Source organism: Mauremys reevesii, linkage group 4 (assembly GCF_016161935.1).
Source record: "Mauremys reevesii isolate NIE-2019 linkage group 4, ASM1616193v1, whole genome shotgun sequence".
In the NCBI taxonomy this organism is placed as follows: Eukaryota; Metazoa; Chordata; order Testudines; family Geoemydidae; genus Mauremys; species Mauremys reevesii.
In genome coordinates this window covers 110,144,518-110,170,499 of record NC_052626.1, presented here as the reverse complement: position 1 = coordinate 110,170,499, position 25,982 = coordinate 110,144,518, and the positions used below count along the sequence as shown (strand labels likewise).

At 39.4% G+C, this 25,982-nt stretch overlaps 1 protein-coding gene across 1 annotated transcript in view; it reads right to left on the bottom strand.

Moving 5' to 3' along the window:
* CHID1 (chitinase domain containing 1) overlaps positions 1-25,982 on the bottom strand; it is a 254,131-nt gene that overhangs the window by 164,915 nt on the left and 63,234 nt on the right. Inside the window, exon 9 of the mRNA XM_039533487.1 lies at positions 1,320-1,421. Within this exon, the coding sequence (XP_039389421.1) occupies positions 1,320-1,421 (102 nt within the window). The remainder of the gene's footprint in view (positions 1-1,319; positions 1,422-25,982) is intronic.

Here is a 25,982-nt window from a genome sequence, read left to right as displayed (position 1 = left end):
TAGCTGTTTGATTTTGATACCAAGCTCAAGAGCAAACAAATCTAATACACTTGTGCAATTCTTTAATGCAGTTAAGTTTTTAAGGCTTTGTTTATTCAGCTAATAATTTATCACTTGCTAGATTCTCTATCTTGAAAGTGTCTATACAGTTAATACATATAGAAGACAATGATGCAACATTATACATTTTAAGAATACAGTCTTAGCAGTATTGTGTTCCATTGCCAGCTACGAGTAAATGTCAGTGGGAGATCGTAAGCAAAAACTGCCAGGGTCACTTTGACAAGCTTCCCGTTTTGTCACTACTTTTCATCTGATTGTGTAGCCATAAGAAACCGGCTGCATATGTGGCTGGGACTGGAACATGTTTCACCAAAGAGAATTTAAAAGAAATATGTTCAAATGTTCTCATTCCCAGCTATTTTATTTTTTTTAATTCTAGGGCTTTAGGAGTGGATTGTTGAGAATGAGTGGTGGAAACTGAGAAAGAGGAGCAGTAGAGGCAGGATGTAGGAATGAGGGAGATGAACTCTTTTCCAAAAATAAAGACAAGCTTCTTTTAAACATTTGGTTGGAAAAACAAGAACCAAACATAAACCTGTCTAGATGTTATCAAAATGCTAATATACTAGATATGACAAAGGTCCCTTAGGAGTGCTACAAATCAGTACAAATGAATGGTATGATATTCCTAATGGCAGGAAGATTTTACTAATTCACCTCAATACTTACCTTGGGAAACCAAATTTCAGCTATGTACTGTCAATTTAGCAGGAGCTTCAGAAGCATATTTTTATCAGGAACTTGAGTTTGAAATCAACCATGGACAGTGGGAATGAAAGTATTTAGTATAGCATTTAAAAACAGTTTGTTAAATGCAAGGGTCTACTCTAAGGCCAAATTAGGCAAGTACAAACATCAGTTGTGCACAATGCCATTTTTCCACAAAATGAAAGTCCACTTGTACATTCATCCCATCATGGGTTTTGAAACTGCACCAACTAGGGTCTGAAAGCAAAGCAAAGATCATCTTACACAGAAGAAACTAACGTCCAAACAAACTCTTGAGCTGAGGTTCAAAACCCTTTAAGAGATCTGGACATCCAGTTTCCATTAATGTTAATGAGAATAAAGTATCCTAATCTTAGACATCTTTGAAAGTCTCAGCCTTCATCTATAATCCTAACTGCTAACCCAAAAGCCTTATCTGGTGTAGTTAGAACAAACTATCCACTCTTCTTGTGATCAGTCAAGGCTGTACCTTTCACAGCTACTAACTGACAATTTCTGGTTATCCGTGCCCAGCCATGTAGCCTTACCGCTGTGGTGTTGAATAGTCGTATGTCATGAGACTGAAGCTGTCCACTACTGGGGCCAATTGATCAAATTCTTTCTTTGTGAACATTCCCAGCTGGTTGGTCCTTTCAACAAACAAACAAAAAAGACAAAGTATTATATACTCCCCTAGATTAGAAGAATTAAATTTAATTCAGTTTTATCATATAGCACAAAACTTTCATTTGGGAATTGCAGTAAGACACTTCAGTGACGTTCTTAAAATGAATCCTTACGACAAGATATTGAGTACTGCACTGCCTATGGGAAAGTGGCAAAGAACTGGACATTCACAATATACTTTTAAAGATATATTTGCAACATAAGTACAATTAATCTAAAAACTACATTCTAATCAAATTTCTTCATGTAATATTGGACTGAACCAATACATTAATAGTCTTTGACAAGCCAAGCAATTAATTGTTTTTACAGTTGCTATTTTCATTTAAAATGCTAAGCTATTCTGTAAGAAAAAAAACAGATTTATAAATAATTAGATGAATTGAACTGTTCCTACAAAAACTTGAAATAGATAACTTCTTGAGAAAATGCCCTCCCCTCATATTCATGTCATAGGAAGTGGCAAAAGTAGTCTATGCTGCACTAAGATAAGCCCATTTTGTTTCTTTTTAACCACAGCTAATACAACCACAAAGTCCCAAATAATGGAATGACAACAACACCGGGTGCTTTCAACAATAGATGGTGGTTTGTACACTTGCTTTGAGGTTGGACATAAGTGCTGCACTAACAGCAACAAGGATTACTTTAACTCTGAGAAGGTGTTGCAATTACTGAATTCTGAGATTTAATTTACCAAGGTCAAGCAGTTTGACACCATTTAGCAAGATGTATAGCTTAGAGATCCAAAAGACTGTTTTTCCTGTGAGATCTAGTATTTTTGTACAAGCCTATATAAGAGGATGAATTAATTCCCTTATTAAATTTAGCCATTTTCCTCCAACAACTGACTTTAAGCAATGACCCATGATCCTATATGAAGAAGGAGGGGACTCTAAAATCTGGAGAGTGTGGCAAAGGTAAAAAATGAACAAAGAGGAGAGGTTTGTTTCCTGGAAGATTAATGAAACCTGGAATTCAGGTTAAATTGAGTTGGCAGAGGGAGAAAAATGGCAAAATACTATTCTATAAATGCCTGCCTTGAATTTTTTTGACTTGAGTAGAGCAAGGACCAATGCATGAGTTTCTCTACTGCAAGCTTAAATAAAGGGATGAATTTAACGAATTTCTCTTATGAAAATAACAAAAATCTCTCGGGATTTTTTGTTATTTTTAGAATGACCCTTACTTATATAACCAAGTGTCAAGTCTTCAACCCAACTTCATGTATTTTCTTAGTTCTGGGCATTTAGAGGCCCCTGAATTTCTTCTGTTTTCTTTTTAGGTAGGCTGGGAAATACTCACCTGGTACTCTTTGAAATTCCGTCAAAGAGCAATGGTCATAACATTAGAGAAGGGGCAAGTTAAAGCAGCATTATGCCTCTTCCTACCACTCCCCCCAGGAAATATAAGACAGCCTTGATAAAAACATATCCCAAAGAGTGGGCAGGTATGGGAGAAGACACTGGAAGAAACACCTGTGTCCCCCCAGCCATAGGGATCTGGGAGAGCTGGGGAAGAGAGACAGAAAAGGAGAAACAGCTCACTCCCTCCTAAGTCAGAGCTAAACAGAGAGGAATTCTACAAAGGAGCAATGAGTGTGGGTTGCTACAAACTCCATTTTACTTAACAGAAAAGAGCAGATTATGTACTTGCAAGTACGTATGGTGCTATTCTGTGGGTCACCCACAAAATGTAGTGAACATAATTCCCATTAAAGGTATTAGAGGGAAAGTATTTCAGAGTTCACAATTTTTCCTGACCAATAGCTTTATAAGAACACAGTTATTAGTCCCACTTGATTCTTTAAATAATCAACTGTTCAATGCAATTATCTCTAAAACCTACTCAACACCAAAAAATTCCAGGCATCCAGTTTTGGAAACAGCCATCCAATCTAGATTTAATTGGAATGCACATGCCATGCCAAAGACATTCCTTGAGTGGAAGTTCATTGCAGAAGTTATTTGCTTATTCATTTCATCCCACTCCTAACTTTTTATTAGGCTAAGTAGTTCCTTTAACTTGCTATGGTTCACACATTTCAATATATAGGCTTACGTCCCCACTTGGTCCTTGCTCAGACAAGCTATAGATTCAGGGTAAAATTGTTATTTCCCTTCAATCCCCCTGGCCATACTTGTTCCTAGAAAGTCCCTCCAGTTTATCAGTATTTTTCTGATGAGTCCAAAACTAAGCATAGCATTCCATGTGCGATCACGTCACAACCCTACGGAAAGAAATCACCTATTTCTTATACTATATCTGAATATGCAGTCCAAAACTGCACAGCCCATTTTTGCTATTCTGCTGTCTATGTTACTTCTAAAACTAAATATGATTCTGAAATGCAGTAAAGTCTTTGGCATTACTGATTTCCATGTTTCTCTTTCCCATTAAATAGCTTATTTTCAGCCCTCAGTGGTGTTATCAAATACTCTTTATTTATTGAAATATGCAAATTAACATGCTCTTTCTATTGGAGATATATTTGATGTTTAACAGCTGTCTTAAACGACTCTTGCATTACTCCAATTCCTACTTCTACCAACTTGTTATTCTGACATTTATCATAACTTTGTTTATGGTACTTTTTTTATTCACAGGTCAGCATTTATATCAAAGCCTGTATGAACTAAGTACCAAGTTTTGAGGTATTGTCAACAGGTCTTTTAAAATCATGTTACAATGCATCTACCACTTACACACTAATTTTTAAATTTCTATTACAATTAAGTATCAGAGAGGTAGCTGTGTTAGTCTGGATCTGTAAAAGCAGCAAAGAGTCCTGTGGCAACTTACAGACTAACAGACGTATTGGAGCATGAGCTTTCATGGGTGAATGCATGCATCCGACGAAGTGGGTATTCACCCATGAAAGCTCATGCTCCAATACGTCTGTTAGTCTATAAGGTGCCACAGGACTCTTTGCTGCTATTACAATCAAGTTTGTTTAGAGTTATTCTTTAATCTCATGATGCTTCTTGCTCATGGTTCTATTAACCTCTGCAAAATTTGCAATTTGTTCTTTGACTAGGAAAAGGAGGCTAGACTTACAAAATGGCTATTGCCAGGATTACTTGTTCAAAATTCCATTTTATATTTGTTTTTTTTTCCATCTTCTGGTCCCTCTCCATTTTTTTTGTGTCCCTTCAGAAGTAATTGACAGTGGTACAGAGTATATTTGCTACAGCAATTTCTTCAGCATCCTAGGATGCATATCATCTGGACTTTTTAAATAGTTTATGTTCAAATAGTCCAAAAAAACCCATCTGGGCATTATTGGTAAGTATTTTTACAAGTTTCTCACTTCATGAACACCTAACATATTTCTTGTTGAAAAATAGAAAAAATATTTGATCATATATGCCATTCAATCCACTTTCATTTACTTTTAAATTGACCTACTTTTTTCTGCCATTTGTCATCTCATTATACTTACCCCGCAAATGAGGCAAAGTAAACACAAAGCTTCCTATAACTCATTCGGCTTTTCTCTGCAAGTTTAAACTATATTCTTGTTTGGTTACCTCATCTCTTTTCCCTTTACAGTACAGGGCTTTTTCCTCTATCCTCAGGTCTTTGAACACTCCTTTATGAAGGAGACTGTTGGCTCCTTATTCACTGTATGCTTCTATTTCAGAAGTCATCTAGTCAGTAATGGCTTAATTGTCATATCTTGTAGAACTCTCCAATTGCTCCCCACACCAGTAGTTTGCAAAGCTTCTCCCCACACCAGACCTTCCTTACTGGATTTCATATTTCCTCAAAATTAGGTTCCCTGAAATTTAACACCTTTGTACTATTGAATTCTGTGATCTCAGTGCACAGAATTCAATTTGCTCATGGTTAGTGGTTTCAGGATCCCTTTTTATTCTTACATTCAATCTGTTCTCCTTTATTGGTAGGGAGTAGAGGCTGGCTTCTTTCACTGGAATTTCTACCTTTTGGATCACACGAATGCAGACATGGCTAATGCTAGCCAAATGCACAAATAAGATATACGATGGCTCAGATATTTTATTTCCTAGAACAAATCCTGGTGGGAGCAGTCATTTTGGTAAATGTAGCTGCAACAATAAGCAGAAGTGTCAAATTCTGGCTCACCAAGTCAAGGGCAGGATAACAGCTCCCTGAAGCACTTGTCGCCTGGTAAAGCAACATTTTGAATGATAAGTAATCTGTGCTTGTGATAGAATTGGATGTAGCAGCCAGGTCAATGCCTTGGCCTTGACAGGACTCTGCAGTAAAGAGCCATGAATGATAATTACTGGCACAGTCCTTGCTGTCAGGAAAGCACATGGACATGCTGAGTAAGGATGCATAAAGAGAAAATTTCCAGAGAGATAAAAGCAAACAATACACAGTGAGTGCTGAGTTCAATGTGGGTTGATGGGGACTTTAAAGAAGCACAGCAGCATCTCCAGCTCTGCTTGCCAGTGCTAAGGGGTGCAAGGCCAAGGCTAAAGGCACCCTTCCTTTTGGGCCATGCAGTTCTTGAACTCAGATGGGCACAAGAACTGAGATTGTTGTTCGTTCCTACATGAGAGTGTGGAAGGGGAAAGGCTTGTGCTATACCTTCCTGCATACCTGTGCACAGGCCAGATGAAGTCTCTCCCTCAGCATGCACATTCATGCCCGTAACATATCAAAGCTCCAATAGAGCCCTGCGTTATTCAGTGAGGGCCTCAGAAAACATGCATGCTTAATATTCAAATAAGTTGTCATGCATTTTGTGATACTGCCTCCCTTTGCTCATATCTTTGGTAAGTGCTGAAAACCATGCAAGAATTCAGAGATTGATTCTGGGGTTGGACATCTCACTGCATGCAAGTCAAAGCTAAATTTTCACTGGAATACTCAAAATGTTTCAATGAGGACTATTTTGCCATGCCATATTAAAACTGTCTGCCTCCAACCATTACAGCTCTACAGGTACTGAGCATTACAAAAAGAAAATTGTTGCTCTTTTGAGAAGTCGTTTTGGAGATTTGCAGCAAGTCATTTTGTTGTTGGAGAAATCAATTATTCTGAGCCTAGAGTAGTATATAATACTTACACTTATTTACACCTCTACATACTGCTCATCTTAAACAGCAATAAGCCAATTTGTACATAGAGACAATTCCCGAAGGCCAGCTCAGTCACCATAACTCAGCTATAGCTCCCTCCATTGCGGTCCCCTCCAGCTCTCTAGCCACCCCAGAACACTCTCCTCACTAATACACTAGCAATTTTGGAACATTGTTGTCCTCCCTTTCCTAAGCCCCTGTGTTTGATACTTGCAAGACCTCTTCCTAAGCTTCTGTCATGACCCCACTTCTGCTAGTGCAATTTTTATTTTTCACACATGTGCACACTGATGTATTCCCCCCACCACCAATATAAAGCCTTGTTTTTGTCAAATTATCTGATGGCCAAACCATTTTTGCTCACATGACATAAAAGCCTACCTTCAGTAAGAGAGCGCATGTCTGCAAGAGTTCATCCCAAGAGTGAGCAACTGAAAATGTGGAATTCTAATGGAAACACAAAAACTATCCTTCCAGATCTAGGAACTTATGATGGCTATATACAAACCCCACATCTGTAAGGAAAAGGTTATGCAGCTGTTCTGGGCCCAGGCAGCCCCAACCACCACACCTGCAAAGCATGCATGACTTGGAGGAGGAGCTCAGAAGGAGAACAGGCCAGCTCAGTAGGGCAGCAGACAATGGAGGTGAACTGACCTACATTCTGAGTTCCTAGAAAGGAGCATTGCAGGCGCTCCTGCTGCCTGAGGCCTGGCTGTGTACCGATGTTGCCAAACCCAAAGGGAAGAGATTTGTGATTCTCAGGAAGCCTGAGACTTTGTCTTTGATTCCAGTTATTTACAGTCTTTATCTATTGTGAAAAGAGAGAACTGGTAGGAAGTGATCCAGAAAGGCAGCTGTATAACACTCTGGGGTGCAGGAAATAGCTGCTTACTACTGGGCCCTGGATCAGAATCCAGTAAAGGGGTGGGCCCAGGTTCCCGCACCAAACCCTAGGAGTACCAAAGACAGAAGCCTAACCATGATATGGGGAGTCTAGATAGTCAAGATCCCAAGACCCTGAGCCATATGCCCCTCACATTAACTAGAGGGCTATCCTTTGCTGGACTGTTTATATACTCTGAAAGGGATAGACATCCATGCGTGACCTGGGCAGATGGCTGAGCCAGAGAAGGGGAAAACCACCGCAGAACCAGACTAGCTGTCAACAGGGGGGTGCCAGCAAGGAACAGAACCTGCCACATCATTGTGATAACTGGGACTACAAATTTACCTTAATAGTGAGCTTAACTGTTAAAAAAAAAGTACTTGAACAAATTATAACGTCATAAAACATCAAATAATTTATAATAAATGTTGATGGGAAAAGGTATGAAAGAGATGAAAAGACTGAATTAGTCAAAACAAAAAGGCCTATTGATATAACTCAAGAACTATATTAAGACCATGCCAGTAAACAAGAAAAGTGTGGAACCAGAAATCAGTGAACCAGAATTTGTGTGTTTGGAAAAAAGGCCTAATTGGTGGACAATATAATGAGGGGATGGGCTATTCCATTTCCTTTATGGGTCCTTAAAGAGACTTTGGGGAGAAAAATTGACTATTGGAACAAGCTTCACCATCATACCTGCCAACCCCCACTGTCTTCTGGGACCTTGGGTCTTCATCATCTTGATCCTGAGAGATGTCCAGACCAGACCAGGCCAGATCAGATAGAGGGTCCCAGATGACTTTGCCACCCCTACTGGCTACAGCTGAATCCCAACCGCCACCTGGGATTAAATAGACTTTAACAATTGCTCCATCCCATCCCATCTAATTTCTTCTCTTTTCTCCAAAAGGACATTTATTACCATCTTTGATGCCATTCAAGAGATGATCACACAAGGGTTTTTTTCCTTCTAAACCTCTCTCCATCTAATGGGGAAAGGTATGTAGTTAAAATGAAAGCCCTAAGGACTTCACATTTCAAATGATTGAACTGTCTTTCCTTCTTTTCTTTATCTTCAATAAAAGGTTAAAAGGATTTTTAATGGTGTCTTTGCAATGATACTAAGCAGACTGAGGTCTCGGTATACCAAATCCCAAACCTTCTTTAACACTGTTTAATGTCCAGCATTAAACATTACTGGGTTATGTTAACACCTTTAGCCCAATTATTCCATCTAAATTAATACAGCCCCTCCCCGTCCTTGGGCAGCACCTGCAGTGAATGATCTTCACAGAACTGCTTGAAAATCCCCTGGCAATTATTTGGTTGGATAGTATAGCTCAATATATCATCTCACTAACTGGGTAGTTTGCACAAGCTAACAGTATTAACTGAAGATAGAGTCAGACCCAGGGCCACAGGAGAATATGTACAAGTAGGTCACAGAAGTGCCTAAAAGAGGGAGAGATCCATATCATCAGGAAAGTGACATCTGAAAACTGAGAGACAAAACTGATATAGTTTCGGAGCCAAATGCCAATAAATAAAAGAACCACAAGTGTTACATTGTCTGGGTCTAGGAACATGCACGCCTTTTTTTAAAAATTATTATTCTTGAGGAAATTCCCATAATATGGAAAAAAGATTCTGACATGCATATAATTTAATGCCTGAAATGTTAACTTAGCAATTCACTCAATGATAAAAAAAAAAAAAACCACTGCAACTAACCATGTATATTAAAACAGTAATACCAACAATAAGGAATGTTTAAATCTTGCATTTAGCTAGATATCTATACCAAGCACCTTTTGTATTATAAACTCTCTTCCTTTTCTCTAGAACAGTTTAAAATGCACAACAGTCACTACGTGAAAACTGAGCTTTGCACAGTCTGCAGCATGGATGTAAACTAGTTATTTATACTGAGGTGCTTTTAATGTTTAACATATCTACCACTGGGGCTGTCTTTTTGTTCTGTGTTTATACAGCACCTACCACAATGGGATCCTGGTCCATGGCTAAGGCTCCTATGCAATATAGTAATACAAATAACTAAATCTATCTGCATTCACTAGGAATTTACTGTTTGCATAGTGTGTGTAACCAACTGACCCAGGCTGGTGTCAGGTCTGCAATAATATTTACATTAACTGTATTTCCAACCCCAGGATTCAGACCCCCAAAATTGCTAAACTGATTTACAAACCTCATAATTCATAAATAAACAAATAAAAATCAAGTATGTTGTTTTCTGTTTTCAGTTCTTAGGAAACATCATATTTTCAAGCTTTTCTCCACAGCTATGAGGGCAAAAATCTTGACTCTTTTGGATAAAAGTTGAGATATTAATCTATAACAAGCCTCCAGGAGCTGGGACTTTAAGTCATGAGACTCACGATAAAATTGCAAGGGCTAGAAACAGTAACAGAAAACTGAGTTTACATGATAGAACAGGTTTAAACTAGGTTTGTGAAGCATCACATAAACATGCCCCTGTATAAAGTGTTTTAAAAGTTTACGTACTCTACTCATACAAAATTTCTATTCAATGACTGCAATCTAGGTCTTGTAACAAGAATTCAGGGCCCAACTGTACAATCACTGATCATGCCTTGTAGTTGATTAGGACTCTACTTATTTCCTTCAAAAAGAACTGAGAGCACTCTATCATAGGAGGTGCTCATTATCCTATCAACTTAGGACCCTATATTGCAGCAAGAGTCACCTGAATTAAATTGATTTGGTATGAGTTATATCTTCAAAATGTGAGAGAACTACCATGTTGCTACTTGTTCATATACTTTAGATGTACATTTTTTCTTTTTTGTATTAATGCTATATGACTCACTGCACTACCTTAGTTAGTTATTTTAAAAAATTGACTATTTTGTTTGTTATACATACACACATACGCACGCACACCCTTAAACCTATTAATGGTCACTATAGGGACTCATTTTTTGAGCATTGTAAGAGCTATTTGTTTGTGCGGCATGAAAAAATTTGCACGTACGCACTTTTAAATGTAATAAGAAAAATAGAAGTGGGCAAAAGAGGGGATTACTTACCACACACAATAACTGTTTTATACTATTGCCTCCAGAGAACCATTCAGTGGGCATTGTGTGTCCAAGCACACAGTGACAGAACCTAACATTTTCAGAAAGGCTTTGTTCTTTCTAAATAGTAGCCGATAGCTCTTATGTTTGTATACATAGCATGACCTCCTCAAGATAGTTATGGGATTTGAGAAGAAAACAGGCAGAGAAACTGACTTCAGATGAAAGTCAGAAACTTTGGATGAAGTGCAAAAAACACCTTGTTTATCTAAGGTGGACTAGCTGTCAGAGCCTTTACCTCTAAGACCCTGCTGGACAAGATGATTGCTACCATGAAAGAGAACAGCAAAAGGTGGAACAGAGAAAAATTCCAGGGGCACTTCTGTAAGTTTGGTGAGCGTCAAATGCTTTCCCCTGCCCACCAGCATCACCGTCTTCCTCGGGTAAATCTTTAACCAGTCATTCCTTATCCATGAGCTGATCTCGTCCAAGCACTGGAATATCTTGGTAATATGTGGTAAGTAGAGCTGTGTCATCTGCGTATTGCTGGCACTTCGGTCCATGTTGTCTTATAATTTCACCCCAGTGGTTACACATAGATGCTGAATATGACAGAAGAGAGAACTGATCCTTGTGGTACTCCACAAGGTCTGTTGTGGACATGTCGCTTTTCTTTGAGAAGGACATCGCTACTCTTTGAGTGCATCCCCTTCAGGAAGAAGTCATACCATTTTAGCACATTACCCTGGGCCCCTGACACCTCTCACAAGTGAGAGAGCAGTATCTCATGGTCAATGATGTTGAATGCCTGTGGAGAGTTCCAGGAGGATGAAAATTGATGTCTGTCCTCTACCTATTGACAGCAGAAAATCATGCACTAGTGCCACTAAAGCAGTTTCAGTTCCACGTCCTGATGTGAATCCAGAGGGTGCAGGGTCTAGAATACTAGTTTCAGTTAGATGAGCTTGAAATTGTCCTTTGAGTAGCTTCTCTATGAGCTTGCTCAGGAATGGACAAGCTTAACTCATGCCCTTGCCAGCCTCCATATACTGCTCCCCTGTATTATGTTTGGAGCAACCTAAAACTGATCAGCTTAAACTGGGGAAAAAATTCAAGCTACTTATGCAGTTTTATGGCCTTTTAAACTGTAAAAACCACATTCCTAAAATCAATCAACTTTTGAGTAACAGCAAGTGTGTCTGGGACTGACCAAGAAAATGCTCCTTAAAAAGACAACATCTTAAAGTGTGTACTTTAAATTATGTACATACACATATATGGAAATTGCTCACACAGCTTACAATACTAGGGGCATGGAAAAAGTACTTGGCCTACAGGCACTGGTTGATTTGTCCTATAGTTAGTAGCAAACATATTATGGAAGCACCTAGAGATCACAAATTGGAATTGGGTCCCAATATGCTGAACAAATTATAAATGGATTGTAAATCCTCCAAGGAAGGTATTATCTCAACAACAGCTTGACATAAAGATGAAGGGAAAGCCATACATGTAAAGGGAGAGATTTCTTTGAGGTCACACCAACAATCATCATACCGGCTGAGCCATAGTTCAAAATGAATGGTGTTTAAATTCAGAAGAAGAAAAGTTAAAGTGTCTACCCTGTAGTTTCAATACCTTCAGCTACTTTAGCCATAGCTGCAGTTACTCCAGAACAGGAGACCCAAAGTGCTATTTACCAGTTGTTCACTAAGGATGCCTAGATTTGTAGATGCAATAAAATCGATCCCTGATCGCACTCCCTGTCAACTCCGGAACTCCAGCTTGCGAGAAGCGGAAGCAGAGTCGATGGGGGAGCGGCAGAGGTCAACTCGCCGCCATCCTCATGGCCAGGTAAGTCAACCTAAGATACGCCGACTTCAGCTACACTATTCACTAGCGTAGACCTGGGCTTAACATACATCCTACTACGTATGCCCAATTTTCTCCACTTGCTGTGGATTAGCATTCTAGGCCTTTTTAAACTATTGAAGTATTTTTAATTTTTTGAAGGCAAGAATCTCCTGACTGACTTCTTGGAATAGAAGAGTGCACCAATTTAGAAAACTAACAAGCCAGTTGGGAATGTCAAATGCAAGGGCTGCAGATTCATAAAGTAAGAGTGTTGTCAGAGGACAGTTCACAAGGCAAGAGTGCTTCAGATCACTGGGGAATTTTAACTGCTGACTAGCTGACAAGTAAAGACTTACTGCATTCTGATCTGGAAACAAAATAGTACTTACGTACCATATGAAATTTCTGCAGATCAGTGAGGGCTGGCATTTTTCCTTGATACATATTCCCCCGCCACTCCATCCCAGCTGTTGCTTTTGCAGTACTTGCTCTCCAAACAGAAATGAGCACATGATCTGCTCCTGCTGTGCAGAAGTCAACACACTTTTCCAGAAGCCAAAATCATTACCTGTGGCCCATCTGGTATAAACCAGAAACAGAAGTCAAGAAGTAGGGAGTTTGCCAACAATGTCATGTCCTGAATAAAAAGTATGTAAATGTTAGTCAGCAGACATCAAGGACTGAATGGGCCAGGAGCTGTCATCCTCTTCCCAACAGGAGAGTAATCCGGGTCAGGGTTGAGGCACGTAGGCAGGGCATCTTGGACTGCCACTGCTGGTATTTTGTGGATAATTTGAAATGTTGTACCCAGGGCTGGTCAACCAGATTAAAAAGATTCATATATGATCACAAATCAAGGGCATGACTACTGGAGGGAAAGTTTCTTTCCCTACTCCTTACTCTATTGCCTTAACCCATTTTAAGGGTCCAGCTCTCTTCAACTCCTTTGCCTCCATCTCTTTTGATAAGTTAATTAAGCAAGACTACGCAGAATGAACATCTGCTGCTCTTCCATTAGTTTCTCTAATTTCCAAACTATTCCAACACCCTTGATGCCAGGGCTCAATGCCCAGGCAAGCCATGCTCCAAAAGCAAAGCTTTACACAGGGTGAGCTTGTATCTCTAAGCATATGAATCTGATTTGAAAACACTAACATGCCAAATGTAGAATTTACTTCTCCTTACAAAGATTAATGAGTCTTTTTTTTTTGCATAACTGTCCAGTATCATACCAAAAGGTATCTATTTCCCCTATAGCAGTTGGTTCAGAATCAGGAGCTCTGCAAATGTTAGGGTTGAGAAAGCATAAATTTCAGATATTGGTCTGTACCAGGTCAACCGACCTACAGATTTGCTCACTGTCTTAATAAAAGGCATTGAGAGCTTATCTAATAGGAATTCAAAGCTGTGTTGACATTTACACCAGCTTCAGTATTTGGAAGTGCAGCCTGATAGTAGTTACATTAATTTTAAATAGCAAGGCATAGTCTTTGGAAGCCATTTATTGCCAAGAATAGATTTGTTTCTGAGCTCCTCTAAAGAATCTATATAAAATACATTGAACCTCCGGTGTCTGCAGTCATTCCCATGCCGCAATGAGTTGGCAGCCCAACAAACAGCAGCAAACAAGGGCAGTCACTGGTCTGAACAGCATGCAAGAGAAACACAGATTCAACTTAGTGCCTTTGTTCAGACATCCACATTAACAGTAGCCATTAAAATAAGATTATCAAGAACAAGTCTGATCAGCAGGGCTACACTTTATCTTTTTATATGAGGAAAAAACCTAATGAGGATGATGGGAGTGTTTATAACTCAGTGTTTGACTCTCTGTTATTACCATTCCTTTAAAAGGTTATTAAATATTTGCCAATGACAGTTACTCAGAAGCAATTACCAGAATCATAAGCTATCATTTTGCAACTCACCTCAAATGACCCTCACTTCTGCAACTAATAAAAATAAAATTTAAAAATGAGACTTTTAAAAGTGAAATGATACGAACACAAGAGTGGAGCAAGTAACCTCATAACCCTATTTTATTTAGGTCTCATCTTTCCCAGACTCATCTCTTATCTTTCATCTCTCCCTATGCTTAGTGGAATAAGCAGTTCAACACAGAGCAGATTTTAGCTGTCTATAGTTGTGCACACCTCTGGTGCTATATATTAATAAACATTAAGCTATTTTTGCATCAGTGATGATAGCTATAAAGTCAAGTTATCTATACAGGTCTGTCGCATCTTACGCGCATTTAACATGCACAATTTCAGCTTTATGCGGTCGGCAAAAACAAAACAAAAAAGATAAAAACAACAATTTTAATACTGTATCTGTAGTGCGGGCGATTCCGCCCACCATTCAACTCAATGTAATTTTGACTATACGCGTTTTTCTCTTTACTCGCTAACCGCGGAATGGAACCCCCGCGTAAGATGAGACTCGCCTGTACTCATAATTCAGAAGATCACAATATTACTGTTAAACAAGTGTAAAATATTTGGGCAGCATTCGACAGATGCTACCTGCTCAGTGTCCCATCCAGACAGGTTAATACTGAGCTGACTGTAATCTGGAGCTGGAGGCTGGTTGATGGCAATGTCCAGGACTTAGTTTTATCTGGACTAGTAGCCAGATCCACAACCAGATCAGCCATGAGCTGCAGGGATTCACCAAACTGAGCCAGCAAGTCAACGTCATCAGTGTATTCAAGATCTCAAAGCTCTACACCACTGACAGCTGCATGCTCAAGCTTATCTATCAACCAATCAATGGAGATATTGAACAGCAATGGTTACAGAACACAGCCTTGCCAAACTTCCATGGAAACAGGAAACCATGATGTGTATCTGCCACTGACTCAAACCCAGCTTTCTGTTCCATTATGGAACTCTTCTGCCAATAACACTATCTTCCTACGGACACTGAGTCACCTCATTAGATCCCACAAACATGTTCCATGCACTGAAACAAAGGCCTAATGGAAATCTATAACATATGCTGTGCCCATTTATTAAACTCAATCATTTTCTAAAAAAAGTAGCCTCAAGGTAAAGATCTTTGTGGAACAACCAGGTATCAAGCGGCACTGAGTACTCAGACCTTTGCCATGAAGTGCATTGTTGATTGAGATATTAACACAGAAGCAAAGACTTTCCCTGGGATTGACAACAGTGTAATACCCTTATAGTTATATATATTTGGCCTATCACCAATTTTGAACAGAGGCAGAATAAATACCCCTCTTCAGGTCGCTCGGGATGACATTTGTGCACCAGATGTCTGGAACAGCATATGCAGCCATGGTGCAACAATACTCTCACCTGTCTTCAGCATCTCTGGGGTAATGTTACAAACCCCTGGTATCATCCCAGTCTTAAACTTATGGACTGCAATCCAGACCTCTTCTTGGTTGAAGGAAGGTGGCTCTACTGGAACTTCCTATTCCTCTTCAAATGGAAGAGGGACTGCAGGTGATGGACAATTGAGGAGTATTTTGAAATGATCTTTCCAATGATGCAACTGATCCTGAAGATTCCTGCTGTTGCTGACATCCAGATTCTCTACTGGGCAAGCTGTGGCCACCTTCCCCCACAACCACCACAAAGTTGAATAGTGGGTGTAGAGACTGCACCTGACAGCATCCTGGTCTAAACTGACTGCCAGAGTCAACCACCAGGATTCTCTATCTTTCTTACATGATGACTTGATGATGTCCCAAAGTCAAATCCATTCAGCCTTTGCTTTTGCATTCAACAAACAATTCGAAGATTCAAATGGTAGCCTTGTTTTTAACTTAGCTCTAACTGCAATGAGCATCTCCTCACTGATTCATGGATGATGTTTGAAGGGCTGAGGCCCCAGCACTGAACTGACAACAGTCAGCACGGTTGATCTGAAAATGCCATTCTTCATCAGATGACAGAGGGAGAGCGCCTTCAGTCTCTGATGCTTCGATATTCTTCAACAGCTCAGAACAGAAAGCTACCTGGTTGAATTGAACTAATTTCAGCCGATTAACTGTTTGTCTTTCAAGTCAGAGACACACTTTTGTCAGCAGAAACAGATGTCCAATGTCAAGTTCAGCACCTCTACAAACTTGTACATCCATGACCATTGACCAATGTGATTGTTAGTGAGGGCATGACGAATAACAGTCCTAGTGAAACCATCTGGGCTGTACCAAATCTGCTTGTGAACCTTTAGGTGACAGAAGTGAGAGTCGGTGATCACCATGTCACTGGCAGCCACAAATTCCAGCAGTCACTGCCCTTTCCTGTTCTCCTGCCCGACACCAAACTTCTCAAGCATACACTTGACGTGTCATTAGCTTTTCCTATTAGCACATTAAGGTTTCCCTGGATCATGAGGACATCTCTTCTTGGAGCTTCATTAACAATTGACTGGAGCTACTGGTAAAAGTAATCTGCAGCCACATCATTGGTGTTAATGTGACTACACTGCAAGGATGGTAAGATGCTCACAGATGGCCTGGAATCAGACAGTGATAGGTTGATCATTAATCACCTGCCAACTCTGCAATACCCACTATGCACTGGGTGAAAGTACAGTGGCTATCCCTTACTAAGGCAATCTATTGGGGCAGTCTGAGGAGGGGGGAAAATGTGTGGTCATCAACTTTCTTTTCATGGCTTCCTAGCCAGTACACTTCAGATAAAGCACAGATATCAACGTTCAGACTTTTAAACTGCACGACAGGGAAAACAGCTGTGGCTCTTTCGGACATTGTTCAAATGCTCCAGACACCATTTTATATATGATGCAGGATATCGGAATGGCCCCTTTATAAGCTTTCATTGGTCATTTTCACATCAAGAGTAGAGAAACTCTTTGCTGTTTGTTAGTTAACTATGGGTCTTGAACTCTGTCTAAGGAGCCAGTAAGTTCCAACCTGCCACCCAGTGACCTGCTAACAGTTGCTAGAACTAGAAGCTGAACTCTGAAGGAGGGCTTAAGTCCTGAGAGCTGAATGACAGAATTAGGGGTGGGAGGGTCCCTGATTGTATTTAAACCAAGCATAGGAACAGGAAGTTGTCCAGGCAACTGGGTTTCCCCTGCTTAGGACCGCTTCTCTTGTGTTACCTCGTCCTACTGCCTGACTCTGATCTCCTAGTATCTGACCCAGCCTGGCTTCTGCTCTGACCACTAGGTCAGACCATCCATGTCCTGGTCATGACACTGTTTCAGGTACCAGGACAACTGACAATAGTGTTGCAGGTGATCAGCTTCAGTATTAAACATTCTCACGATGTGAACGTACTGACCATGAAGGGCTCTCCACAACCTTGAGACCCCACTTTTCTATGATGCCTACAAGAAACTGAACAATTAGTCTACAGCGTGAGGGACAACATGGTATAGTTGATTAAGTGGAAATAAGGTGGGGAAAATGTTTATAATTTTCACAATTTGATGTCATCCTTCTCCTTCGCTTTTTATCTATTGCTTATCTTAGTGGATCATTGCCCACCCAAACAGCTTGTCTTCCTAGGTTACCAGAAACACAAAGCATAGCCAGCTCACTCCATGTATATGCTACCTATAGTTTACGCATACTAATGATATAAGCATTATTTCCCATATGTAATTTCATATTTCAAATATGAGAGCAATCAGAAAGAAAGTCTGCCACCAGAAAAGGTCAGGACAGTGTATCAGGAATATTACTGCTTTCACAAAATTAGTTTAACATACCTCAGTCTGTCACAAGCACATTGACCTTTCGCTGCTCTCAACAGCAAACATTGGTAAAACAGCACCTTTTGAAATAAGTTTCTGGGTTCCTGCTGTTTTAATACCTCATGTTATTTACTTATCCAAGTTGCAAAGATTGAAATTTGCCTCTCAGTGATCTGGCAATAATAAAAACCTGAAGTGTTGGTGTCCTTATTTCAGAATGTACTGAAACCTTAGAATATACCTATTTTATAATGTAATTGAGTTTGTTGGCCCTATCATACCATAAAGATTACCATATTGTTTCCTTATTAGTTCTGTTTTGAAATTACAACTTGCTGTGCATTTTTATAAACAAAAAGTTCCACCTTCTAGGATAGGAACCACACAAGAACACCTGTTTGCTTGCAGGAAGTTACTGGAAGGTATTTAGATTTGTGGCAAAAACATTGCAACAACTTTGAAAAAAGAAGAGTTTGATCTCTTGCAAAATAAAACTCAAGATACTTTAATAACTGTGATCACCTTTTATATATGCAAACACTTGTTATATGTAAGGTTCTTTGAACTGGGCAATTGGTATTGATTTTGATTTAAAGAAAAGTAGAACATTTGCCAGAGTGGAGGAAGAGACTCAAACATTTTTTAAAAACTGTATTTTCAGAAGATTTAGGGCTTGTGTGTTCCCCATAATTAATACCCCAAAGAGGAATTTGGATTGCCCAGAACTAATTAAGCTTGGAAAGCATGAACCTGCAACCAACAGTAAAAGTGAGTAAGTTAGTAAGTGTTCATAATGTTACCTAAACTGAAAAGGGAACAGAATTGACAAAAGGGGAATGAGCTGTTGTTTTACTATGTTCAATGTAAAACAAAAACCTAAATGTATTACTGTATCAATAGCAATTTAAGGAGGTTTTTTTTCAAATATTGCCACTAGTGCCAGTTTTATCCCAACATCCCCAGAAGGATGTATACTACCTTCTAAAGATAAATTAACAATCTTTTGAAGTTTAGAGGAGGAGGCAACATATGTTCACTGAAAGCATATAAAAAGGTTGTTTTGAAATAATGTATTTATTTTGCCATCTCACTGTCAACCATGCCTCAATTAATTTGACTCAATTGCTCCTGGGCATAAAGGCTGCTTAAGTTCTAGATGAAAACATCATGTAGCTTTCAGGCAATATGCTCATAATGAATGGAGATGAACCATTTACTGAGTTTTAAAATACTATGCAATTTTTATGACAATTTAGAAGTCACTGTGCTTACACCACACAACATTTAAATTATGGACCCAAACCTCCAAAAGCTGAGTAAATGCATAGCCTCTTGCAGCACGGCCCCTGTATAAACACAGTAAAATCAGTTTTGTTTTCTCATAAGTTAATACCTGCAAACAAAGTGATAGGACTAGCTGCACTGAAAAGAACTCACTGACAGAAGAGCAAGTTCTGAGCATCAGCTGGACACAGGCCACCCAGTATGGTATTTTATGTTGAGTCCCTTTATAAATTTGGCTCAGCTTGATACTTTGTTTTATTGTCAGGAGAGATAAAAATTTATTTTTTTTCCTGACAAAAATGTTTTTAAAAGTTTTTATTTAAATCAGAATTTTTATTTTATTTAAAAATAAGCCTGTTTAAAATGAATTCTGCATTTAATACAAAATATGTCCAAGACCTAAACTTATTTATAATCTCTTAAAACATTTAAATACAAAATAAATATGCTCAAATCCATTAACCTCTATCAAAAATTTGAGTTAAAGAATGTTTTTCTATATAAAAAAAAGAATCAGGGGGAAAAAATCTAACTTTTGAGGTCCAGCCTTATAAATATGGCACAATAGATCATGTACTGTATTAAGGGCTCATTTTAATAAAAGTCAGTGTAATGTGCTGTTTTGTGTGTTTAAGTTCCAGTTACGATACTAATACAGCTTGACACAAATCATGAGCAAAAAGTTAATTATCTAATAAATAAGCAATAGACCATTCACTATTTTCTAACATACTAAAAATGTATAATTTAATTAATACATTGAAAACATTAAGATTAAATTGCTTAAATAACTGTTATAGTGTAACCTACCAAGTAACAAAAAGATGTACCAGCGTAAAGGCTCTATTTAGTTGTAAAGCAACATGTTTTAATTGTTATGTCAAACAACGGAATGCAATTTTCTTTAGAAAATAATTGAAGTACAAATGGAAAAGCTGACTAAAATCAATTATTTAAATTGAAGCTTTTCACTTTGTGGTTTAAATCAATCCACCCTATTTACTGTACTTTGACATCATCTTAGACTTGAACAGCAATTAGTGACTAAGGGTATATCTACCCTAAAATTAAAAACTCATGTCTGGCTTGTGCTAGTTGACTCAGGCTCACCGGGCTTGGGCTAAAGGGCTGTTTAATTGCAGTGTAGATGTTCAGGCTTGGGCTCAAGCTCAAGCTCTGGGACCTTCCCTCTCGTGGGGTCCCAGAGTTCAGGCTCCAGACCGAGCATCTGCACCTCAATTAAACAGCCCCTTAATCCATTCCAGGCCAGCCTGAATCAGCTGCCAGAGGCCAGATGCAGGTGCCTAACTGCAGTGTAGACATACCCTAAAGGGCTGAGTCTACTGAAATGTTGGCACCTAAACTCTCACGGACATGAATAGAAATCAGAGTACTTCAGACCTCATGCAACTTTATTCCCACCCCATTGTGATGAAAAGTCTTTTGAGCCTAATATTAGGCCAAGGGATTTCACCTACACCTTGCTCAGTTTGGTTAAACAAACCAGCAATGGCATGACTCCAGTAACATTCTATTTGTTGCTTTAAGTTCAGAGAGAATTTCACCCAGACCACCCAACAACTATTAGCACCACTTTTTCATCTGGCTTGAATGTGCATCAACAAGCTTGAGAAATGTACCCAACACCTTAGCCCAAGGACTAAGCCTACTAGTCCTACTAGTGTGCTGCTATGCCCCTTTAAGTAAAGTACCTTCCTTCTGCATTCCTTTTAAGCACAACATGCTCAATCAAATTTCTATTTATTATAAGTTAATAACCTCCCCTACATTTGATTTTGTACCCTTCTTGGCATAAATGTTTCCTGTGGCAGATCTTGGTGCATCATCATCTTCTTTTCAGTTCCTTATTTCTCTACATTGTGTTCCACCTCCTACTTTCCATTACTCCCCACCAACCTTAGAGTACCATACTCCATTTCCAGAGTAGCCTGTCACCCTCATTCCTTCCTACAGTTCTGAATAGCAGCAGTGAAGATTAATGAAATTCTGGTCACTTTCCACTCTACTACAGCTTTGGACAGAAAATGCACAGGCACTTGAGCTGTCTAAGGTGACCTTGTGAATAGAAAGGCTCTTTGCAGCCGGAACAAAAAATAAGCAGAAGGGCTAGAAACTTAATTTTAAAAAATAATGAAAGCTTAGATTTAAGCAATTAGGGAAGTTCTCAACCTCCGGGAGAATGGATTTTTCAAGCCTTATGCATCCCACCTCAAACATCTGCAGCTATGGATACACAAAATATTGTATACAAGGAGTACACATTATGTTCAAATATTTGAGGGGGAGAACAGTGTTTTTGGTTCTCCTGACTTTCAAATAAAGCCAGCAGCATTGTTGCTGTGCATTTCATGAAACTGATAAAAAGCTAACAATCTGCTGAGAAAGCAGCAGCTTTAATATGCTTCTTTCAAAGTCTGAGATGTAAAAAGGTAAAGATGAAAGACAGATGCTCAATTACAAGTTTAACTGTGCTTGTTCTGCTAGCAAGTAACAAATGTGGGCAATTCTATTCCTTAGTAGATAAATATTCCAAAAATGCTATCAGGGAGAAGGAGAAGTGGTATCAGGGTGTATTATAGGTGTGATCCAGTGAAGAATGTGAAGATTTATTTGCTGTGGCAACTAATATGTGAAAATGCAAGTATGAAAAGAGATACTCCAATACAGAATTGAGTGTGAGTACAATTAAGACTCATATCAAGCAAGTTGCCATTTCAAGCAAGTTAGTAAGTGAGAAGTTGAACAAGACTAGACACCGTCCAACCCTGGTACTGTGACTGTGGGTACATCTAAAGGATAACTGGAAATGATTATATGCGGTTTATATGCAGTTCCATTGTTCAAGGTCTATGTTGCCTGGCACTATGGAACAAGCAGTGCTATCAGGACACCTTCTAAGCTATGGAACTAGGATGGGCAACTAATATGTACATTAATATAAGCTACTTTCACGGCCAAAGGTTGTCATAGTAGACTTCCTGATCAAACTCTTGCACAGATCCAGAATCATATCTTTGAGAGGAAGATCCAATGATCTAAGCAGTCAATGAAGCAGAAGACACAAGAGCATCATCATTAACTCAATAAAGGATGACTGATGTCTGTCCTTGATGTGAAATCCAGGTTACATCCAGAACTTTTCAGACTTACAGCAACAGTTACAGGAAACAAGACAAGATAAAATTAATTACAGCTAGGAAATCAGACTTCCCGGTAGCCAAAGACATCTAGGCTACTAGGCTTCAGTAGGCACAGACTTTCCATGTCTTATCTCCAAGTGAAACCAATTTCTCACTGTGTTCAACTTCTCCCAGTCGAAAATGTCTATTTGTACTCTGGTAGCACATAGGAGCTCCACTCATGGACGGGGGCCCTGTTGGACACACATGATTCCTGACCCAAAGAGCAAGTAAACGGTAAGAGACGACAGATGGATACAACAGACAGAGAGAGCATATGGAAACAAGACAATGTGGGTCAGCAAGATAGGCAGCATCACCAGCTGCCTAACCAGTATCAAGTTTTTTGTAGGTTTCACCGCAATGGCAAGTTTCATGGAGGGATCTGAAGGAGGACAGAAAGATGGTTTTGCAGATTCATTGGAGCACAGACACTGGAACCTGGGTCTCCCACTTCCCGGCTGAGTGCCCTAACCCACTGGGCCATACAGTCATTCTAATAGTCCCTCTCTCTGGCCCAATGCACATGTAATTATTTATGCACAGAATAACAGCTTCAACAGGAGAGACAGAGACCTGCCCCAGAGTAGCCCACTGTCCAATGGTTAGGGCACCTGAGTTCAAATCCTTTCTCCACATCAAGCAGAAGGGAGAATTGAACTCAGGTCCTCCACATCCTGGGTGAGTGCCCGAAGCAGTAGACTAAAAGTTATAAGAAGGATGGCTCCACTACCTCTTTCTTCCACATCTCCCACTCTTTTGTGGGTTTAGATGTGTTCAGAGCATATCTACCACATCAGTCTCCATACGCAAGATAGGCCGGGGAATGCCTAGTTTGAGAATCCCACTGGGGCTTAGATTCGAGATAAATGGTGAGCTGCTGGGGAGAAGCAGCAGGACTTAGGTGGCTGTGTGCATGCCCGTCCACCCACCCACCAAAATTTAGTTTTCTTAGGGACTTTAACAGAGGAAACTTAGGCATCTAGGGACTTTAGGAACCTACAGGGTAGGTAGCAGCTGACAAAAGTTCTGTGAATGACAGTGTCACCTAAATGTTGGACTTAGGCACCGACAGTGGCAGTTCAGCACTTAAGTGATTCCTACCCAAAAGGTGCTTGCTTGGCTTATCTCAAACTTTTTCTCCTTACTGTTGCTACTCCAGTGGAAGAGCCATTCTTATCAGGACACTTCCTCATTTCAACACAACGCTATTTTCTGCTGAGAAGAAATCCAAGGTATCTCATCTGCTCAAACAACAATTTTTACCAGACTCCATCAGCTCTATGGTCCCAAATACAAGAGTGGTAGGATCTATACACCCTTAGGTGTACAGTTAACATCTGAAGGATCATAGAGGCACCCCTTCTCAGGAGGCCATGTGTTTGGCTAGCTCTCTGTTAACCCAAGGATACCGTGCTTGATGCAAAACAAAGCAATGCTGGCTTTTATGGATTAGGAATACAAGGAGAATTAGATGTACATGATCTGAAATTCAGTGTTTGTTAAAGCGTTTAAGTTTGTAAAAAATGGTTGCCTGTGTCAATTTCAGTTTAATCTCCTACCAGAAAGATTAGCTCCATGCTTTCATGCCACATCATGGCATACCAAATGAGGGGTCATCATTCAACTAGAAAAGAACATACATTTTTTAAGTTAGTAACTAACGAAATGAGTCTAAGCCAACAATACAGAAGTTCAGTTTCTCTTTTCCAAAAAGAAAAGTTACAGAGCGTTATCCCAGCAAGTTAACATTTTCAACTGCTGAAGAAAAATGTAGGCTACAATTAAAATTACAAAAATAATGCTAAATGCCATTAGAATGTAAGGTGCACTCTCTTCAGCAGCATAGTAAAAAGGCATATTAGAACAGAGAAGAGGAGAAGTGATGAATCACAGTAAAACAGTATCAGGTTTTATCATCTCTCAGCTCTAAGAACTATACAGGAATGGCTGGTGAGATATTTCCAATCTCCCTTAAAGTCCTTTGTCTTATAATGCATATGTAAAGGGGAAAAATCCCCTGCCACCAACTTCTTACTACTTTTTAGAATGGAATGTCAAGAATACTTACCTCAGCATACTACAAATGGGTTGAGAAATCAAGTTTTAAGGCATCAGACTGTTTGAAAGGTACAAAGTGCTTTTATGCTTTCAACTTTTTTCGTCAAATAAGAAATCATGCACACTAAGGAGCAGAGGTAAAAATTATGTCTGGGATATAATAGCACCTAGCTGAGAATGGATGGGGAACAGAAAGATAATTTGAAATTTTGTGCTTAACATACAGATATGGCAAACTGCTCAGAGCAAAGAAACCACAGAATATTTGCCAGAGACGTGATTCTAGCCAAAACCTGTAAATTTGCATCAGGTTATAAACAAATATGGGCTTGTTCAAAGTCTTAAACACATTTTGGAAAGGTTTGACTCAGCCATTTTAATTTGCTTGGGCCGGGACTGATCCTGTAAATTCTCAGCCTAGAAGCATATTTCAGAACTTCATTCTAATAACTTCAACCATTTTTAAATTAAATACAAGGCTATGAAAGCTAAACTTCTTTCAGCTTGCAGCTTACTTCAAACTTTTGCAGAAAGCCTCACTAATCAAGGGATAGAAAAGTACCATTTTAATCGTTTAGATTAGATTGAGCCTTAGCACTAGGCCCAGCATAGAGGATGGTGCATAGGTGCAGAAGGAACTCTGGAATGGAATTGAGGCAATTCTCTCCTTGATCCTGGGTAGAGAGAGAAGTTACTGCAGCCCTCTACAGGCTAGAACTTACTTTCTCCATCCATGTTGACTCAACTTTTCTAGCCTGCACTTACCTCCGCACTCAGATGTGCTGGGCATTAATACTGCCACACAAGAAGATAAAGGGATCTTGCTCCCCCTTCTTCCCTTGCACAGCTGCATTAGGCTGGCTCACAATCAGGTTCTAAATGTATGTCGTCAGGTTTAAGTTATTTACTTTAAATGCTAAGGATTTTTTTATTGCTTGCAGAGAAGTACTAGTATAGCCTTAATTTCACAGCAAATGAGTAGGCACACTTCATATATCTGCTAACATTTACCAATCTTTCTTGAGAACCCTGCTAAGTCTGGGTCTCTGGCAACATCCTTATTTGTCCCTCTGATTGTTTCCCTGATGTAAAGGTCAAGAACATCTGTTTTTAAATTAAATACTACTCTGATAGTTAAAGTGCTAGGCTACTGGCAACTAATCTATCTCAAGGCTTGCTGGAGGGGGGAATTTACTCCCAGTCTACTATATCCAACTTTTTGGGGGAAACACTTGTGGAGAACTCGTAAATCAATAGAACTTGATGTATACTTCTATTATTCTGACGCATAATTCTGAATGTTGAGTCCCATAAGGGCAAATGAAAACATAATGTTTGAAGATTTCTGTTTTATGCTAGTAAGCACATTACTGAGACAAGTAATAGAGAATATTTTTGT